This window comes from Diabrotica undecimpunctata, chromosome 5 (assembly GCF_040954645.1).
Source record: "Diabrotica undecimpunctata isolate CICGRU chromosome 5, icDiaUnde3, whole genome shotgun sequence".
NCBI classification, from domain to species: Eukaryota; Metazoa; Arthropoda; class Insecta; order Coleoptera; family Chrysomelidae; genus Diabrotica; species Diabrotica undecimpunctata.
Window position 1 is genome coordinate 107687457 of NC_092807.1, and position 22981 is coordinate 107710437.

A 22981-nucleotide genomic window follows, 5' to 3' on the forward strand; every position below is an offset into this window, starting at 1 on the left:
AATTACTAAAGTTGTAATAAATTCGTAAAAACCTAGCAGAACACTGTGGTATATCATAAATATTTTTTTAAATTCTGCTAGCTTGAACCGTAAGCCAGCAGAATCGCTCCCCTTAAGGGTGGTTTGATGGTGAAAAAATATTAGGGTGGTAATAAATTAGTGAAAAATGGGTGAAAAAATATGCCATCAAAAAAAAGTTTTTTTTTTGAATTCTGCTAGCTTGAACCTTAAGCCAGCAGAATCGTTCCCATTAAGGGTGGTTTGGTGGTGAAAAAATATTAGGGTGGTAATAAATTAGTGAAAAATGGGTGAAAAAATATGCCATCAAAAAAAAGTTTTTTTTTTTTAATTCTGCTAGCTTGAACCTTAAGCCAGCAGAATCGCTCCCCTTAAGGTTGGTTTGGTGGTGAAAAATTATTAGGGTGGTAATAAATTAGTGAAAAATTGGTGAAAAAATATTACGTAGGTTAAATTGGATTCCGCTCATGTGTCCCCGCTAGCTTAAGGGACCTCTGCGTAGCTCTCACCATAAATACAGTCCATTTCTTAGTGTATTCGTTAGCACAGTTTACCCACAAGGTCCCTGCGTTAAAGGTTGTTTTATGGAACTGTAGAAGTAGATTCTGACTTGCGCTATCAGCCTCACCTACAGCTTTTTCCAGTTTGTTGACGATTCTGACCCTGTTGAACCTTTCTTAAGCATGATCTAGTAAAGTATCAGGATGGCGTCTGCGTAATATCGATATTTTGAACACTAATATAACCAGTCCGCTCGTTAATGTTCCTAGATTTTTAGCGACTCTTCGCTTAAGTTTTCTGTTTAACCTCCTTGAGAGTCTTTCAATACCCTCGTTTTTTACCAGTTCCGCTTCTTTATTTTTTTAAATTTTCTTTGGACCACATTTCAGTAGCTATTTTTTCCCGTTTCCGGACCTTCTTCTCAGGTCTGGATAGGTGTTTGGTTTTAAGGGGGAGTTCCTCAAGACTTTCTGTCATTGTTGGCTCAGACTTGGTGTCCTTTCCGGAACACCTAGTTTAATATTTGGGCATTGTCGGCGCCATGATTATTTTCAGGGGGGTGCATCAACATCTACACATATTATTAACCAATATAAAATATAGAACTATTCAGGTATAGCTGTGTAACTTCTTTCCGGGCAGGAGGATTGCACCCGTTGCCGGCGCCCATGTATTTGTGGCAGAAATAGAGTCGTGACCGGAGTCGCCTCTAATCGTTACTGTTGTATTTTTATTTAAACACCCAGAAAGGTCACTTATTTCTGAGTTCTCTTCGGACCCATTTCTTTTTTCTTTTGTCTCGTCAATTTTTTCGTAAGATTTGGTTACAAAATGCTGTCAGGCGGCAGTGCGCCCTTAACATGCTAAGGATGTAATCCCCAGAGTTCACTAGCCCCTTTTGGCCATTACGATACTTTTTAAATTGGGGGAAAATAGAAAAAACAATAATGAAACTATTTATTTTAATAAAATATATTAACACTCTGTTCCACTGTTAAAAATACAATAACCGAAAAATAATAACAATATTTCTTGTTTTTGGTGTGCTTAGAAAGTACCTATATTATTTTGTCCTTCGATAACATGCAAAAAATTAATTAAAAATTGTTTGTTGAAAAAGATATGCGAAATACACTAATTGAAAGTTATATTGTTTTTTATATTTATGGCAAACTAAAACAATATGTTCCAAATAAATACTGTTATAGCACAGAGTCACAAACACTATACAACATCATCATCAGTAATGTTTCAGTTAATGTTATTGTTTACAGGAGAGTCACTCTTTGTGTTTTTACATTTATAATAGAATATATCTGAACACGGTTCGCCGTATCGTAAACTCTCTGTAACATCAACGATATTATAGTAGAACACCGGGTAAGATGGCGGATTGTATGTTACTCCTATTGTATACTAGATCGAGCTACCAGTAACTATGACAATAATGTTGACATAACTGTGATTCGGTTTGTCGGGATATTAGGGAATTATGAAATAATAAACAATATAATGTAGCGTTATCTTAGAAAATCGTTATTACAAATTCGTGTGATATGAGTTATTTTGTTTGTTATAATACCAACAATTTTCAACTGCCATTTGTTGTCCTTAAATTAAAGGTGAATTGGAGTAATGTTTATTCAATATTTAATGCAAATTTTTGTTTTTTGAGTAACGCATACTTTCTATAAATTTTTTTTATCCAAAATATGATCTGTGTAAGTCAAAATTATTAAATTATTGTTAGGAAATTTCTGAACAGTTGGCTGTACTGCTATGAAGCAGAAATGCCATTGATGAAATGCAATGTACCAACTTTATACAAAGTAGTTTAACTACTTAATTGTCTGTGATATAAATAATTCATCTAATATAAGTATTATACCTGAGGAGAGCTATTATAAATGCACAGTTCTGTCTTCTAATATAAATCGGTCAATCATTATCTTTCAGAGTTTGATTTATGAGAGTTCACAGGTATGTGATGTTCTTTTTGTATGTTTTCTCAAGATTGTGTGATTTGTTTCTGTCCAAGACACACAAATGAATAATACTTTTGGTGTATGAGATTAGTGGAGTATTTATTATAAATGGTGTTCAAGGATGGCTAATGAGTAATGCATTAACACCTGTGATATCTAGAAGACCAACCAGTATTACTGATGTTGGTGAAGTTGGTGTCAGATGTGTGGTATGATTAATAGATGTGATGTCTAGTAGGCCAGTCTATATTACAAATTGGCGCCAGTGTTCGATTTCTCTATTTTATTTTATTATACTTTCTTTTATTCTATTTTAATCTATTTTGATCTGACATTAAGAACCCTCTCAATCAAAATACTCTCAAAATTGTAATTAAAAACCAGAGGCTCAGGAGTTAACTTGATAACTTAGTAATGTATGTATTCAAGAAATATAGAGAAACAACAAAATTGATGGATGAAGGTTGATTCTATGTAGCTAAAAGATTGAATTGTGATGTTCTATTGCTATTATGTGTAGGAAGGAGAAGCATCTCACAGTTGCGTAACTTGAGGGAATGGTACAATACTGAAACGTCGCGCATGAGTGAGGATATTTTAATCAATGATTTAATTTTTTTAATTATTTAAAACATATGCAGCTGTTTTTCGTATACTTTAAAACTTACAACTCGGTAGAAAAGGAAGAATTTTTTGATAATTTAATTTTCTGATAATCGAAGGACAAAATAAATGTGTGTAAAGTATTCTTATTTTATGTAAAAAAATGTAAACTTTACACACTGGTGATATATACTAAGGAATCAATTGCCCTTGTGGTATATACTTTGTGTAGTTTGTTTCGCCATTTGTTTCTTGATTCCATATTTGTTTTCAGAAATTCTCCTAAAAATATATTTCATAATTCGGACATTACGATCCGAATTGTTCATCACAATTATCAATTGGTTTAAAACTATAACCTCCTCGCCCGTCTAAATGTAATACGTATTCGTGATGCTGCCAAAGTGATTTTCTATGAGATACTGTAAGTAATGTGATACCAACATCTCTACAATATTTATACATACTGCCCTCTACGTCGACAGATACTGCGCTCGTGCATTCGTCCAAAATGGCGAATTGAGGTTGGTGATAGAATAATCTGAAAATGAAAATATATTAGTAAGTCCAACATTCACTAATTTATTTATATTCTATTATTTCTTAATAATTAAATAATAGAGATAATGATTAATTCGTTTTGAAGCATCTACTGCAAAGTATATGGTCTAAAGAATAAAAAAACTAATTTGACACTTTGACTGCCGAGCAGGTTGAAGCAGTTTTTCCACCCAGGCCATGGTGTTATTTCTTAATTTTCGGAATGATACACAGCAAGAATTTAACTGTATGCATTTTTCAATATGACATTGGGTTTTTTTTTCAGCAATTTCAGGAGTGTATCTCTAACGCTACACGCGGCCTGTCCGAATTTTTTTTTACCACAGGCCGGGTGTATCCTTAGTGATACACCGAAATAATGTATACATTTTTTGTTTCAGGTAGACGTTTTGCGACACAAAGTGGAAAAACACTAATAAAAAATTAAAGTGGACTTTATTACTTAGTCATAGTGTTAACTGCGAGTGACTGTAAAGACAATGGCTAGAAAATATCTCACATAAGAAGCATTGGAACGATATTGGGAGACAGTGAGCACGAGTAACGAAGAGTCTTTTCATTCAAAGGATGACCCTGATTATAATGCCTCGGCAACGGATACCAGCGACAATGATAGTGAAAATTCGACACCAGGACATAACCTCACTGCTCCAGGAGTTTCTTCAAGCCCTTTGAATATTTCCCCAAAGCCAGGAACATCTGGAACTTCACCAAACAGACCATCAACTCAAGAAATATCTGAATCCCCCCCAAAACGTATCCCCTGTGTCAGCTGAAACTGCAGTAGATAGTTTTGAATATATTATTTGGAGTGACCCGGCCGGAAAACAGCAGCACTTCACTTTCGGTGCTCAATCTGGTATGGATCCAACAATCTTAGGAATATTGGCATTAGCTGAACCAATCGATTATTTTTCGTTATTTTTTAACCACGAAATAATAAATATCATGGTAAATCAAACTAACTTGTTTGCCACACAGTATCTTGAACGTGCAAATGATGTCCCAAGTTCTTCACGTATACATGACTGGACGCCAACTGATGCAAACGAAATGAAACAGTTTGTGAAAAAATCCATTGTTTTCATTTCCATTACCAAAAAACACTATGCCACGCAATCGTTTTGAAGTTTTACTGAGATTTTGGCATTTTGCTAATAACGACGAATCAACACTACGTCTAGACGTAAAACAGAAACAGTAAAACCTATAATACAGCTCTAAGACGCTATAACAAGTGGTATAGAAAACTCATTCTTGAAATAGTGTGATTGACTTTGCATGGCATGTCATTAATACGTTCTTTATGAATACTAAAGAGCAGTATGCTACCTACAGTAGCGGAGAAAGGAAAGTCAGATAGATTTTGTGCTCTGTAGAAGAAGTCAGCTAACAGAGGTTACCAACTATAAAGTGATAAAGGGTGAGCGTGTAGCTAGTCAATACCGACCGGTAATAGTAAATACGGAGATAAAAGTGCGGCGAAAAGGAAAGCAAGTAGGACACCAGAAAGTAAAGTGGTGGAAGTCAAAGGATAAGGGTTTGGCAATAGGCTCTAAGAGTAGAGTGCTGGAAGAGATTGAGGAAAAATATACGGTAAATGATTGGTGGGAAGCCCATAGTAGTTTTGGTACGAGTGGGAGAGAAAAAGCATCTGATAAAGAGCCTCCGAGAGACAAAGCAACTTATTGGTGAATCGATGAAGTGCAACAAAAGGTAGAAAGAGAAGAAAGAGGCTAGAAAGAGGTATGACATGTCTATATGGAGAGGAAAATAAAGATATTTAAAGATTGAAGCAAAGCGCGGTATAGCTACTGCTAAGGAAAGATCGTCTGCACAGCTGTATGAAGAGTTTGAAACACTCGAGGGGATGAAAAGGTTATATATAGCATTGCTCAAGCAAGGGACAAGTCATCAAAGAACTTGACCCACGTGCGGCAGATTAAGACTGCGGATGGAAGAGTGTTAGGAACCGATAGTAAAATAAAGCAAATATGGTATGAGTACTTTAGAAAGTTGCTAAATGAAGAACACCAGAGGAGAGACAGAGGAGGCGTGATATGAAGTTGTCAAGGAGTTAAATAGGATGAAGAATGATAAGGCAGTAAGATCTGATGTAATACCTGAAGATTTGGAACACTTTGGGAGAGGAAGGGGTTGATATTTTGTGGCAAATGATGAGTAATTCTACATGTCCAATGCATGTAGAAAGAGTGTGATGGTGTCATTGTTTTAAGATAAAGGGGACATTAAGGACTGGAAAAACTATAGAGAGATAAAGTTAATGTTGCACACAATGAAAATTTGGGAGAGAACTGTAGAGCGAAGGTTAAGTAGACATCAAATGAAGAGAAAGGTTTAGGCGAAGAAGAACCGATTGACAGAAATGGGTGAAAAACAAGAGTAAGGAACAGCGACCTATGAAAAGAGAAAACCTGAGGAAGAAGAAGAAGATTGCCAATGTAAAGTTCTGTTAGACCTATATTTTTAACAAATACTTCGGGGAAAATTCAGTAAAAACTGGGAATATTACTTCTAGCTAGTTGTAAAACAGTATGAATTGCAAAATGGAAATAACTAATTATGATTTAATAATACGCAATATGATAACGATTTGTTGACAGAAGCAATCTCGATAGAATGAGGAGTGAAACAAAGGTGTATGCTTCCCGGTTTTTATTAAACGTATATTCCGAACAGTGCTGGAAGAACAAGAGTGAGGCATATTAGTCAACGGAATGCATCTAAATAACATTAGGTATATTGACGACGCAGTCATTTGTAGTAGTATATAGTGATACCATTTTATAATTCGTAACCAAAATCCTAACTTTAAATAGTGTAAAAAAATCGAACTAATCAATGTTTAATTATTATTTCAAATACATACCTGGCCATAGCTATCCTTTGTTTCTCTCCACCACTCAAAACATCCAACCAGTCCGCTACAGCATCTAGACCACCCTCTCTTTCCAAAATGTATCCGAGTTGCACCCTTTGCAGATACTCTTCCAACTTGGCATCTGTCGTTCCCCTTCGAGCTGCTTCTGCACCAGAATGCGGGTATGTCAGTTGATCCCTAAGGCATCCTAATGTCATGTAGGGTCTCTGTGGGATATAGAATAATTTACCCCTAGGTGGTTTCGTGAGCTCACCACCAAACAGAGGCCAAAGCTCTCCTAAAATTCTAAACAAGGAAGATTTTCCGGCTCCATTGGGACCACATACCAACACATTCATGCCGGAGTTAATTTCAAAAGTAATTTCGTTAATTAGAACGTCTCCATTGGGGGTTATTAAAGGAACTTTGTGAAATTTAATGATGTTATTTCGAAAAACTAATTTTCCGCCGTTTATCTGTAACGATTCTGATCCGGAAACCATTGTTCGTTGATATTTACCAGAGTTAAGTTCACTCAACACTGTCTTTAATTGTGTAACTCTAGCTGTAAAACCTGCTAGGCGGGTTAGGTCCCTTCCTGCTAGTACCAATCGTCCAATTGCTTCGGCTAGCTTTACTAACATCCTACCGTACGTGTAATATAATCTTGATCTGTGGAAAGAAAGTATATTAATTATTGGATAATTCAGATAATAAGGGTATACGATAAATACATAAGAACGCCTGATAATTACTAATTTGTACTCTTGAATGCTTGGTTTGACTGCCAGAACGTAGCCTGAATACTTAGAAGTCTCAAAGTGATCAAGAAGATTAGAATTACAATTAGAAAAATGCTTTATTGTCACTGAAAATTGTACAATTTTGAAGTTTGAGGTGATACTGGTATTATCAGCAAAAAGAAAATTCCATCAATTTTTAAATTAGTGATGTCATTTATAAAGAAAAGGAAACGGAGGACCTCATACTGAACCTTGTGGTACTCTACATACAATGCTTTTGTGACTAGAATCAGTATCATTTGCTCTAACCAGTTGTTTCCTATTCCCCAAGTAAGATTTGAACCAATTTAAAGAAATACCTCGAATTCCGTAGAAATTTAGTTTTTTTTATCAAGATGTGATTTAGAAAATCAAAATCTGTGGAATAGTCACAAAAATCAGTGGCAGTGTGAAAATTATTGTTTAGTGCTTGGTAAACCTCATGCAGTACAGAAAACATAGCATTACTGTTACATTTATTTGATAAAAAGCCGAACTGATTTTGTGATAAAATGTTGTTTTCAACGAGAAAGGATATTTCTCGGGCTTTTATAAGTTTGTCAATAATTTTGGATAGTACCGGTAAGGCAATAGGTCTATACTTGTAGGCCTTAGATTTTTCATCGCCCTTATGAAGGGGAATAATAATGACCGTCTTTAGGTATTGTGGAAATGTACCTTTCTCAAAGAAATCATTAATTAGTGAGATCAGGACTTCCAACATATTTTTTGGGTGATTTGAGAAAATTTTTATGGATAGTTCATCAACAATACAGGAAGATTTGCTTTTGATACTATTGATTGTTTGTATAGTTGTGGCAAAATAGTTAATGATATATTTTTACTCACAATAACGAAGTATACATTTAGATTTTCAGAGTATGGAACCGTAAATGTTTGAGCTGTGCTAGTTTTATTTCGAAGATCGTTTATTATGGATTAAGTTTCTCTTGCAACACTTATAGAGCTTCCCGGGTGATTTTGATAGTACACTTTTTTAGCTGTTTTGATAAGTTTTAGATAGGTTACTCTTTACTTGGTAATATATTCAGTAACAGACTGGTACAGTTGGTTGCATATTTCTTAATGTCTAGTGTCTACTTGATACTAGTGAACGTATATTCTTGGCTGATACGTGAATACTTTTGATAGTCCGTCCAGGGTTTGCTTTGGCTTAATTGTAATTAAAGAAAATGTCTTACTGAAAATACAGACAAGATTATCTAAAAAAATCATTGAAATTATAGTCCACGCCGACAGAAGGAATGTGCTACCCAGAAGTCAAGCATAAATTTTTAAATTTACGAAAGTTCTGAGCGCAAAAAATCCTATCTAAACGTCGGGTTTGCTGAGAGTGTTAAACTCGGTATATATTCCTTCATGATCAGATCATCCTGCATTAATAATTGTAGAGTAGACATCAAGAGGAGAGAAATCTGAGACAATATAATCAATTATGGTAGATGGTATCATAAGATAATATTACAAGAAATCAAATGATCCATTCAGTCAATGAGCCATTTAAAAACTGTATAAAATAAGTCAAGACCTACTCAGGTTGATATTCGATCAGATCGTAATCTAGTTTGCTCGACAATTTGTGTTAAGCTTAGTACTAGAGAATCTGCAAAACTCTTAAATGAATAATTTATGATTGTTAGTTCTTTCAGTTTAATTTCGTGCAATTAGCTTTTGCGTTTAATTGAGACGTTGGAGCAACAACAAGAGACCTTCCATTTGCATAAGAAACTGAAAGAACTAACGGGGAAAAGTAGAATTTTAAGTGCCCCCTGTAGGTGGTTATTGTAAGTTCGCTGGAGGACTGTAAAAAACCAACAAATATTCCAATGTTTTCAAAACCTGGTAAGAACTTGAGAAGAGTGGAATCATATTGACCCATTTCACTATTACCAATTATGTCCAAGTTGTTTGAGAAATTGATCTTGAAACGTCTCAAACCTATCATTAACCAAAGACATCTGATACCATCTCATCAATTTGGCTTCAGAAGTAATCACTCGACCATTAACACACTTATAGATGTTATTGAAACGAAAAATATTTTAAAAGTAGTTGAAACTAGCTATGAAAAAAGGTCTAAACCCCTTTAAATTACATGACTATTAAGGTAACTGTACCTTTTACCGACCACTTAAGGTTTTCCTTATAAGCAGATTCAATAATAAGAAGAATACATTTTTATTTTTCTTTGCATAATTTTTAAAGATAATTGTAATCTAGTTGATTCAGTTAGTAATATAGAAAAAATAATATCACAGTTTAATTATTTTTTTAAATGTTTTAATAATTATGTACAATTTCATTAAAATGCTTCCTTTACCGACCGACTTGAAAAATACTCACTTATCACCGACCGATTTTTTTGCTATTACCGACCACAAGCACCTAATTACCGGACATTTCAGTCCTATCAGCAACCTTCTTGGGGGACTACTTATTTAAGTAATTACCAACATTATATTAACTTATTTATTTAAAAATAATTGTTTCTACTAGCTCAATTGAAAAAACAAACGCAGTTGAAGATTTTAATATTTTAAAAAATATAAATTCATAGTACAACAAATAAAAAGTTACATAATATATTGGGCATGTATAATAGAGTCAACTTTGGTATGAAATCATTTTATTTTTTTATTATTGTATTTTTTATTGCATCCATCTCCGGAATTGCATAGATGCCCCTTTTATTCACGGGTTTTGGAGGATTAATTTTTGAAAATATTTCATTTTCTGAATATGATAAAATATCCTCTCTCTCAGTCCATTTCCAATGTGAACCACTTGTATCATAGTCTTCACTTCGAATCCCGTACCGTCAAAGCCAAGACTTACTCCAGGAAAGTATTCTCCTTCATAAATAACCACAGCATATTTTTCCTCTGCAAAATCTTCCCGTTTTAGTTTTTTGCTATTATTCTTAATACGCCAATTATGGATCCTGTATTTTCAAGAAATATTAAGAGGCCTAAAAATAGCAACATCTAGTGGTTGCAATAGATGTGTGGAGTTAGGCAGAAGAGCAATTATTAAAATACCTTTGCTTTTGCAGAACTCAGTTAGATGAATCGTAAAATGTGAAGAATGGACATCTAGAAAAAGCACAACAGATAAAAGAACGTTCTTTTCAACAATCCATTTTTTAGAGAATACATTCGTAATGAATGAGTCTGAATGGCCTATACCCCAGCCCAGAGGCATTTTCAAATGAATACTGGCTGGTACTCTTTTATAGGAAAAAAGAACAGTAGGTTTCACAACTTGTCCTTCTGCTGAAACTGTCAAAAGTACCGTGAGGCATTCTTTCTAGTCATTAGCGATCCTTTTATAACCTTTTTTCGAACCTTTTTTACGATTACTTACACATTTTTCTTTTGGTGAAAGAAAAAAGCTGAAAAGTAAAAATTCTTTGTGGGTCTGATAGAACTTCCTCCATATTATTTGTTCTTATATAGTCTGAAACTCCATCAAACCAACCTCTTACACTTTTTCTGTAATATTTGCCCGAAGTTTGGTCAGATTGTGACATACTCGATGAGAGAGCTGGCGAAAAAATTTTCGTACCAATGACGACCTGGAATTCCGTCTTTAAATTTATTTGCTCGTTCTATACGGCGAACTAGTTCTCTGCAACACACCCCAACAGTTGATTTTTTGTTACAGGAAAACCAACAGTTTCTAAATATATAATCCAATCTACTATGGTTTGTTCTTCAGCTGCAGTCAGGACACAGTGGGCCCCAGTAGTAGCACCTTCTTCATATTTGTTATGAATTTTATCAACTAGGGTGCTTTTTGGAATTTCGAATTCTCTGGATGCTTTTCCAAACGACATTCCATCTCGAATTGAATCCAATGCTTGCTGAAGATTTTCATTCGTATAGTTTTTTCGTTTTTCAGACATAGCTCAAAGTTTTTCTTGAATCTGGAAAGAAAACGTTCATAATATTCTCGGTCGGTAATAGGTCGCAATATATATTTTTGTCACCGACCGTAAAAAAAATATTATTTTAGGAGACTACTTCTGAATATTTTAAAATTCATCTATTTCATTCACGTTTAAAACAATGAAGTACCATAAATATGATTATTGTTTCCCGTTCAAAAACAGACTTTTGGAAATATGACATTTAATATATTATTATATTTGAAGTAATTCTTCCAATAAAATACAATTTTGTTCAACTTTCATATTACTTCTTTTAATTGAAAATTACAATCTAGTCAATCGGTAAATGTTCAAGGGAATCGTTGGTTTATTACGTTTAAGAACAAAAATATATTATGAATAATTGTATGCTAAAATATTTTTAAAATTTCACAATTTTTAATGACTACATTCCCCTCATTCCGACCGCCGGTCGGTAAAGGGTTGATTTTAAGTTTTAAAGCAACTTTTACAGACCGTTCTTTAATTGTAAATAAATTTTAATTAGAGAAAATAATTAACCAACGAACACATTAAATCTTAAAAAAAACGTGGTTTTATGCTATTTCTTGTTATAAAAGTGCAATACTAACCTTGATATATTAACAAACGCTTAATAATGCCAACACACATGGACAATGATTCTTATAATCTGCCTTATGGAGTCTTGCAACACCACTGCGAAATCCGTTAAAATTTGTCAAATTTGACATTAGTCAGCGGCTGAATTATGTTTGTAATGTGGCCATATCTATGTTTTATAAAAAGAAACTGTTAAAAGTTTCAGTAGTTATATGGACTTTTCATAATGCGTCTAATACTGAAAAAATTCATTGCGGTCGGTAATAGGAAATGGTCGGTAAAGAGTACAGTTACCTTATGGTTCATGGTAACAATATAATGACACGAGGTCGATATTATAAGATTTCACATAAAGGGAACATCTTCCCTCATCGATAGGAGGAAGAGTTTGTTCCACGTTTAGTGCCAGCTAACGTATTTAATTAAAACTAGTTTTAATTAAATACGTCTTTAAGCCTAATTAAAAAAATATTTGCTCTTACCTTTCGTTTGTTCCAAGAAGTCTAAAGCTGTGTCCACTGGTCATAAACGGCAACGATACAACCCAAAATCCTACTACTCCGGCAAAATATTTAGCTACAATGTTGTCCACGACGCCCATTAAAACTCTAAACCTTAAGAACTTCCTTAAGTGATTTAAGAGTTTGTTGTAACTGGCCATTAGAGTTGCCTTTTCTCTAGAGTTGCCGTTGTAGAAGGCTACTTCTTCTGAATGGGTTATTAGACGTGAATTGATGTGCCGGAATTCACCTTCCAATTTTTGTTCTCCCGCTGTTAATCTGAAAAATTATATACAATTACAATACAATTCGATACAAACGCTATACAAAAATGATTACATTTTATGTTATTGTTTCTTTTGGCCGCAGAAGAAGAAAAGCTCAAATATTCCAAGCGAATACAAGTAAACCCACTACAGAAAAAAGACGAAATAATAGACCATGGCGAATCTGTGAAAAACGACAAAATTTGGATGTTAGAGGTAAAAAAGTTACGTGATAACTTCAATAATAATATTGACGAAGACCAGATAATATATTGTTTCGTAATTTAAACTAACAGTTACCGAGATATTCTAATTGTTTATATGCTAAAAAATTGTTTATAATTTTAAAACATTCCTGAGGCAGCCCAAATAATTCGATTTCAATTCCATAAAGTACGTTATATAGGTAAAGTACTTTTTTATAAGTCAACAAATTGGCAACCTTCTATATGGTCTAGTTTTTGTTGTGCAAGATTTTAAAGAATTTCATTTTCTTTGATTTAGATTGCAAAATTATTATGCAAAATCTATTAAATATATTTTAATGAAATTTGGTGGGCGTTATTATGTGATGAAAGATTTTTAGGCGAATTATGAAAATCCTAAGTGCAATTTAAGTGATTAAAAAACATTGAATAAGAAAAGTCGTGTTTGTCCCCTCTTTTTTGTATTTATTGCTATTTTGCACAGTGGTGCACCTAGAATTTTCCTGGTGGGGGGCTGGTTGGGCACCGAAATTTTTTTTATGCTACCTCCATTTTGAGTCCTTAACATTTGGGTTTTATTTTAATTTAAAGTACTAAAGACAGCAGTCCCAAAGATTAAGGTATCTGTTATCCTGCCTAACAACTAAAACCACCCTCTCCTGCTTGTGCGTAGTTGACTGTTGCACGTACCGTACTCCGAAATTGGGATTGCCACTGTAAGGCTGACGACATTTTTGGAACACTCCTGTCTCTTATCTAGATCTTATCTCTGTCGTTGATCTGGTTGGTGTTTGTCTTCTTCTTCTTTCTTTTTAATTACTGTTCGGATGTAATTGTGAACACTAGTCCATCCCTCCTTACTTCCCGAAATCTTCACGATCATCTCTCTCACAGTCACAGGTTCATTCATACCTATTTCTCTACACATTTTGTTTCTCTCCACTGTACATCTATTACACTCCAGCATTGTGTGAGTAACTGTGTAGGAATATTCGCAGTATAGGCATTTATCTGTATCTGTCATTCCGAACTTATGGAGATCGGCCTAAAACATCAGCATCTTGGTCCACTGGGCAACTTCTGTGTTGTTCCACTCTTCTTGCCATATTTCCATTGATCTTTCCCTTACTTCTTTTTTTACGGCTGTTGTCAAATCTTTCATAGAGATGTCTCCTTTCTACTGCTAACACTTGCAGAGGAACACAACCCGTGATAGTCCACAAAGCCGCCGCAGATACAGTCCTGTGGGCGCATGCTACTCGCAACAGACTTGTTCTGTCTACTCTTATCATGAGCCTAATATTAGGTATCTATATCTAACTATAATGAAAAATATTAATTTAAATCCTAAACTATATTTTAAATATTAATTTGTAAACAAATTAAATTTATAATAAAATGTCTAGACGGCGTTGCTTTAGAGCCATATGGTTTATTACCTCTTCGTCATTTATTTGAATTTCCTGATGGATAAGCATCAAAGCTAAACCATTTAGTCTCTCTTCGCTAACACAATTTCTTAAATAAGTCTTTAGTACTTTCAGCGATGAAAATAACCTTTGACATGTACAGGCCGTTACAAGTAATTTAATTATTAAATTAGCGTTTTGGATTTTTTGTATTGTGTGTGAAAGACAAGTTACATTTTCCTACTATTCCTTATATATTTTTTACTTATCTAGGGTGGAGGAGGGGTGTTAACCTCCAACGCCCCCCCTGGTGAGCCACCAACTGATATTGCAGCAAGGGTTATAAATTAAAACACTTTTAACCAGTCTTATCTTATAGAAAATTCAATTGACGCTATTTTATTTCATTAGGACTTTCCTCTAAACAAATCGTTTTACATTAGGACTTTCCTCTAAACAAATCGTTTTACATTAGGACTTTCCTCTAAACAAATCGTTTTAAAGTTATAAGCAAGAACAGTAGAAAAAAAAAACAATGTTTTAAGTAATTTTGAAATATTTTAATTTTTTTATTAATATTCCCGACCTATTTGAGAGGGAGGATAAGTCAATTATTATTACTGAATTTATGACACAACTTTTTCTGCAAAAATCCGTATGCCATCTCGGACATCCATCTCAAAACAGATCCGCGTCTATAAGTAAAAACAGCTATTAAATAGGCTAAACTTTCATATGGTTAGTATGGTTATTGTAGTTTTAAAATACGCAATTTTTACCGTTATATTAGGTTATATATTTGTTTTTCAGAAGAAACACCATTAAAGTTTAGAAAAATCAGGATAGGATCTTGGAATGAAAACCTTATAGAGTATGGAATTGGTAGATGAGGTTAAAATATAGATAATGAGAACTAATTTTTTAAAGCCGGACCGGATTTTGTTCTACTTTGAATAAATCAGTTGTTTGGGTAGTAGTAGTACAGGTGTTTCAAAAATGTATGTCATAAATTAAATCACGCATTCCGGGGACAAAAATAAATTGATTGAATCCAACTTACCTTAGTACAAAAGTGTACACAAAAAAAGTTACAGCCCTTTGAAGTTACAAAATAAAAATTGTTTTTTTGCATTATCTCCTTTGACATTTTGTAATACGAATGGACACGTTACTTTCTTGTTCTGAAAGTATTTTTCATACAAAAGAAACAACAAAACCTAAGCGTACAGAAAAGTTTTAAGGGGGGTGTGTATCCCTAAATCCCCAAAACTTTTGAGTACGTTCAAATCAAATGAATTTTGTAGCATGATTAGTTTAACACATTATTTTTAAAACTTTTTTTGCCTCTTATCACTTTTTCGAAAAACTAGTTCTTTCCTAGTTGGCCATAAAATTACAACTAGTTTCTACGGATACAATAATTTCAAACAATTCCATCAATAATGGTCAACAATTTGAAGCTATCATTTATTGTGTGTATGTACTAAGATTAATATTAAAAATTTTGATATTACAATGGCTTACAAATTTCAGGAAATGGTAGATATGCATTTAACTTTAAGTAAGTTGGATCAGATTAAATTATGATTTCAATAAACTATCGGGAATATAGTAGGTGAATGTCAAGGAAATAGTGCAGCAACCGCAAGGTGTTATGCAGTAAAATACCCCAATCGAAATACACCCGACAGACGATTATTTCTGACCACTAATCGTCGTTTACGGGAAACGGGTACATTCCAACCGCAAGTTGCTGGCAATAATGGTCGTCCAATAATGAATGCAACTGATGCAGACAGTTTAGAAATCATTGAAGAAGTCCCTGGAACAAGTACAAGGGTAATAGCTGCTTAACTAAATGCTCCTCACGCAAGGGTTTGAAGGCGTTTAAAGGACCAGCTGCTTAAACCCTACCACTTAACAACGGTTCAAGAGTTATTGGTTGAAGATTATCCTAAAAGGATTGGATTTTGCGATTGGTTGATAATGGAAAACACTCGAAATATTAATTTTATTAGAAATATTTTGTTTACCGACGAGGCTACCTTCAGTCGAAATGGAATAACAAACCATCATAACGAGCACATTTGGGCCGACGAAGATCCTCATGCCAAAAAAAAAGACTTATCACCAAAGGACTTTCAAAGTTAATATTTGTGCAGTAATTGTGGATAACAATCTAATAGGATCAGTATTTCTTCCCGACAATTTAAATGGTGATAATTATGTGCAGTTCTTGGCAAACGATTTACAAGAGTATTTGGAAGAAGAAAATATTGCAATAAGGCAAAATATGTGGTTTCTACAAGATGGCACTTCACCGCATTACAGTAATGAAGTCCGGGAATACCTTTGCAGGCAGTATCCTAGTCGGTGGATTGGAAGGGGTCATAACACACCTATTTCTTGGCCACCCAGAAGTCCAGGTCTTAATCTTAACCCCACGGACCTTTGCTTTTGGGGGCTTATGAAAGAGAAAGTGTATTATGTAAAAATAGAGGACGAACAACAATTGAGGGTTAGAATAATTGAAGCTGCAAATCAATTTCGTCAAAAAATATGATTTTTCAGCGCATTCGGTTTTTCTTATTAAAACGATACCGAATGTGTATTGAAGAATATGGGGTCGTTTTGAACATTTATTGCAATATCATATTTATGGAGGTTATAGACATTTTTTGTACTTGTTAATTCATTTAAGCCATTTATTTAGTTGCACGTAATTTTTTAAAGGTTAATGAAAAGGGCCATAACTCAATAAAAACTGTTTTTTAAAAAAAAAGTGATAGGAGGCAAAATTTTTTTAAAAATAATGTGTTAAACTAATGATGCCACAAAATTCATTTAATTTGAATGTACTCAAAAGTTTGGGGGGATTTAGGCTGCACACCCCCCTTAAAATTTTTCTGTGCGCTTAGATTTTGTTGTTTCTTTTTTATGAAAAATTCTTTCAGAACAAGAAAGTAACGTGTCCATTTTTATTACAAAATGTCAAGTAGTTTAGGAGATAATGAAAAAAAAAACAATTTTTATTTTTTCACTTCAAAGGGATGTAACTTTTTTTGTGTACAATTTTGTACTAATTTACTAATTTGTACTAATTTAATTTATGACATATCTTTTTGAAACACCCTGTATAATGTTTGACCAAAAAGATGAGACACATCGAACTTACCGTTCAAAAGTTATGACGAATAGAAATTTCAGTCAAAATTCACAACTCACCCTGTATATTATTAAACAATGGGAGCAGACCTTTTTTAATGGTCATTTGTTACTTCCAATAGGGACCTCCATACTAGGTAGGAGTACAATTCCTCATAACAACCCGATAAAGTGAAATACTTTTTCAAAACCTGCTTCAATATGAATTTTTGAACTAAGTTCGTAAATGGAATAATAATCTAGTGTGTGACGTTTACTTTATTACCTAAGCAATAACATTTAAACTTGTCATACAACTGTAAATTTTAATTATAATCAATAAAACAATAATGTAGACAAAAAAACAACTATTCGACCTAGCCATAATTTTACAATAAGTAAATTGTGTAATAATTATTTTACAAGTAACAAGTAACATGACAATTTTCTATTTATAATTTAATTTTAACAAAAAATATTTGTAACTTTCCGCGGGGAGTTGTCTGTCTCCCATCGAACACGTCCCCCATTGGTGAATAGGGGAGCGCCCTAACCAGTCGTACGACCCGTGGGTAGTTGGGAAATAAAAATACCAACCGCGAACCAAAACATACTAAAGTATGGCAACCCTAACAGAAGAGTCCCTGGCCCTCCAGGATGGAGGTTAGGCTAGAGGCTGACAACCTCTTCCTGTAAAAAAAATATGTTACGGAACCTCAGGAACTATTAGCTGGACGGAACTCACGTCGACGACTCTGCAAACGAAAAATAAAACTGAGATTAGGAAAATGGAATACCCGAACATTGTACCGAACTGGAGCACTCACATCTTTGAACACATACAAAGCAGACGGTTTAGCACTGCAGGAAATGCAGTGGACGGAAACTGGCACTCTTGACAAGAGAACCCAATCCATATATTATAGCTGCAATGAAATCGTATCGGATTTATCGTAAACCTAAGAACTAAAGGCTTAATTATTGACTTTAAAGCCTACAGTCAAAGAATGTGCTATTTGCGCTTGAAAGGGAAATTCTCTAATTACAGTTTGATCAATGCACATGTCCCAACAGATGATAAACCAGAGGAAATAAAAGAACAGTTTTTCGAAGACTAAGAGCAAGCCTACAGGAGATATTTTACAGTTTTTCTATATACAGAGTGATTAATAGTAAAAGAATATGCAGTGAAAATAACTGTATATATTTAATTGCTGTTAAAGTCCAAATATGAAATTTTTGTTGTTATTATTAAAATGTTGAGGCTATAAAAATTATCACTGATAATATAAACTATTTTTCATTCACGCAAACATTTTTTAATACATCTTGCATCTTCTAAAGACTGTTTCAAGTTAAGAATTCACAACTGAACAGATAGGCCAGTGCATTTCTTACGGGCGTATGTTGCCAATAGTTCACGGGACTATGCAGGGCCGGCCGAAATAACCCATTCTTTATTTATATTCAAATTTTTATTTATATTTTCCAATGTTAATCAAATTTATTTTAAAAAGATAGGTACGTATCTATTTAATAAGCTTAACGACTACAATTACTTATAAATATGGTTACATTTTCAGGGAAGTGATTTTAAAGATTATTAGAAAAATGTCTTTATTAGTGGTTAAAATATTAGGTTTTACGCAATTGGTTAATTATTATGGCACAGGTAATTCTGACAGCTTAGGTGTCAACTCTCAAAATTATTTATAAAATATTACTTTCACAATAGTTAATAAATAGAAAGCAATAATAATTAAGATATTGTGCTTAAACTTCCATTATCGGGCAAGCCGGGCTAACAGGCCCTAACAGTAAACAATATTGATTACTTTATAATTGACTATTAATAGTTTTCTAATTCTCTTTATGTACTTAGTCATTCCAAACAATAGTGTCATTTGGAAAGCACATTTGGAAAGCAGACAGATTTATGAGTTATAGATAAATGAGCGGTATGTTTTTCAAAATAGTGTAATTAGGTGAAGTGGAGATTATATGTTTGTCTGTATACATAAGCCCAAACTGCCCGATTACGTTTTTAAATTCTTCTGCCCGGACAAGGGTTAAGGCATAACCATCGCGCACTCAAATCTCAAGTGTAAAAAATTATATTGTTAAAATGGATCCAGTTTTGCCGTTTAAAAGTGGTCAAATTTTACATCTGAGTGCTAAAAAAGTGATCTTAAACGTAGTGAGATACCACATTAATTTGCTTCGAGATGAAAGTCAACGTATTGTATTCGACAAAGTATCCGCGATGACAGGAGTGTCAGTTCGTACGATTCAAAAAATCGTACAGGAAGACAAAGAAGGTGAGCTTTCTGAGGTAAAAACAAACAGAAAAAGAACCCGTTGCCGAAACAACTCCAGAGACTATACTTACGATGAAGGTGTTCGTATCGGCGTTCGTCGAACAGTGCATAGTTTTTTTTTTGAAAACATTCCTCCTACTTTGAATCGTCTTCTGCCAAAAGTGAACCAAGACGAAAACTTGCCAAATTTTACCCGCAGTACAATGTACAGGTTGTTAAAAGACATGAACTTTGTTTATGCAAAACGTGATAAAAGTGCCGTGCTAATAGAACGTCCTGATATAATTGCATGGAGGCATGGATATTTAAGGGCCATTAAACAATATCGGGCTGAGGTCTATGACATTGTGTATTTGGATGAGTCATGGGTCAATGTGGGGCACTCGGTTTCCAGAGAATGGAAAGACAAAACCGTCACCTCGGCAAGAGATGCGTTCATAAAAGGGCTAAGTACTGGACTAAAGCATCCCACTCAGCGTGGACCACGTTTCATCCTTGTCCATGCCGGAAGTGAAAATGGTTTTGTAAACGGTGCTGAAATGTTTTTCCTTGCAAAAAAAAACAGCGCTGATTATCACGACGAAATGGACGGTCCGTGTTTTGAGAACTGGTTTGAAAACAAACTGTTGCCCAACTTAGTTCGAAAAACGGTTATTGTTATGGACAATGCTCCATATCATAGTGTAAAAACCGAGTTGTTGCCTAACCAATCGTGGAATAAGAATAACATTATGGACTGGTTAAGACAAAAAGACATATTTTTTGAAGAAAATTATCTGAAGTGCGAGCTTTTGGAGGTAGTCGCGCAATTTAAACAAAATTTTGATAATTACAAAATTGAAGAACTTTGTAAACAACAAAATAATGTCAAAGTGCTTCGTTTGCCTCCATACCATTGCGAATTAAATCCAATTGAAATGGTATGGAGCCAAGTAAAAAGGCATGTGGCCGTAAATAACAGCACCTTCAAAGCGAAGGATATGGAGGACCTCATAAAAAAAGCGTTTTCAAATGTTACGTCTGATAACTGGAAAAACTATATTCAACATGTAATGACTCTGGAGAAAAAATTTTGGGAAGTGGACGGTCTAATGGAAGACGTAACTCCCATAGTTATAGATTTATATGATAGTAGTGACAATTCCGATTTGGATATGGACGAAGAATGTACATAGTTTTTGATAATTGTAATATTGTAAATATATAAATGTCAAACTAAAAAACCAAATAATTTGTTACATTTCTATGGTTCTGTTGTATTTTTTTTAAAATATACAGAAGTTTTTATTGTTTTTTTATGTTTTTTACTGACACTAATAATATCTACCACAATACTCACTCAATTTGTTCATTAAACAATTAAGAATATTTTTAAGAGTCTGATGATGACCTAAGCCGAAATTTAATAAATAACTGTTGTGAGAAAAAGACATGTCTTTAATTTTTATTTTTCAAAAAAACAAAAAAAATTTAAAGTTACCTAAGTGAAAAAACGTCTAATGTGCAATATAACATGCAGTTCGGCCCTGCTTTTTCGCTGCAACTCCACTACTCTCGCCTATCTCAGTCTATCGGTAGTTCTGGCATCACCGCTTCCCATAAGGCTCCTTTATGAATTCTTAACTTGACACAGACAGTAGAAAAATTATGTACACTAGGAACTTGTCTATTGTTACGATAAATATCATGGCCTAAAATAACTGTAAATATATGATGACTAATTCTGTTTTGTTGTAGAAATTTCGGCGAAGGATCTAGACCCAAATTATGGTGAATCATCCGACTAGAGGTCAGGTAGGCCGAATGAGACCGGTCTGAGCTTCTGGTTATTTCGATGCGAGATCGCCGCTGTTCTCGAATAACAAGATTTCATATATAATAACGGAACTTTAATTGAAGAGGAACAGTTGATTTTGAAGACGCGCTCGCGATTTAAATGTTACGTTCGCCTATATAAATTATGTATTATTCGTTAAATAAATTGATATAAATTATTGTGCTTTTTAATGAATTAAGATAAGAACAATATAATAAATTATTAAAGACATTATAAATTAAATAAAGACATAGCAGTTAAATAAATTCTCTATACTATCAAAAATTTGCCTAATCTTTGCTAGCTTTGGTATTTTTCTTCTTGTTTATCCGCTTATGGTACGACTGTGCAAAATAATCATCCTACAGGAGATGTCCCAGAAATGACATTAAAATTATATTAGGTGACATGAATGCAAGAATAGGACGAGAGCGAGTTTTCATACCCACGATAGGAAAGCATAGCCTACACATCAGTAGCTATAATGGATTACGACTGATAAACTAAGCAGCAGCAGCACTCAATATGACAGTCGCTAGCACCTATTTGGAACACAAGAACATGCACAAAGTAACCTAGACCTCTCCTGATGGAAGAACGAGTCAAATTGATCACATCTTAATAGATTCAAGGCATGGAACAGACGTAATGAACTGCAGAAGTTATAGAAGCGCACACATAGACTCAGATCATTGCCTAGTGATCTCAACATTGGGGGCTAGAATTTCAAACACCAGTAAAGAAACTAAAATGGATACAAAAAATGGAATGTGCAAAAGCTGAGAGATGCGACAATTGTAGAACGATACTCGGAAAACATCACCAACAGGCTAAGGAATCAAAATGTAAATGAAATATATTGAATCCAGGAATATATGCTGGAAAATGATATATATTATGAAGATAATTATTCTAAAAAACAATTACTTGAAAGTTTAAAATCATTTTCCATCAGAAAACAATATTATTGCGACAGTTTGGCGGAAGAAATGGGTCATACAGTATTAAGACTTCCTCCTTACTATTGCATGTTAAATCCGATTGAACACATATGGCATGAGCTAAAAGCGGTAAGGAGAGGTAATGTTTCGCCCACACTAAATTCATCTGTGGTTCGTCTAATTGAATTAGAAATGGAGAAAATAGCCAATGATAGCTGTAAAAATAGTGTTGCTCATGTTCTAAAGATTTAAAGATCTTATATAAATATAGATAGGTTGCTCAAAGAAACAATTATTATAGATCTAGATAACGACAGTGATAGTAAAACTGACTTGTCCATGTAATTTTTTTTAAATGTAAGTACTTTTTGAATTGTATTTATAAATGGTAAACTTTCTATGTATACGTATAATAATAGTCTCCCGTTTTATACCGCTGTCGCGGCTTTGGGAGTATAGCAGGGTAGTCTGCTATATCTAGGGCCTACGGTATACAAGGAAGGTAACATGGCCAGTGCT

The 22981-nt window shown here is 34.0% G+C and overlaps 1 protein-coding gene across 1 annotated transcript in view; it reads right to left on the minus strand.

Annotated features, from left to right (window-relative positions):
- Positions 1-1464: 1464 nt before the first annotated feature.
- Positions 1465-22981, minus strand: part of Abcd3 (ATP binding cassette subfamily D member Pmp70) — a 92951-nt gene continuing 71434 nt past the window's right edge. Inside the window, exons 4-6 of the mRNA XM_072532537.1 lie at positions 12345-12641; positions 6559-7221; positions 1465-3648 (exon numbers count right to left, since the gene is read on the minus strand). Of these exons, the coding sequence (XP_072388638.1) occupies positions 3417-3648; positions 6559-7221; positions 12345-12641 (1192 nt within the window). The 3' untranslated portion in view covers positions 1465-3416. The remainder of the gene's footprint in view (positions 3649-6558; positions 7222-12344; positions 12642-22981) is intronic.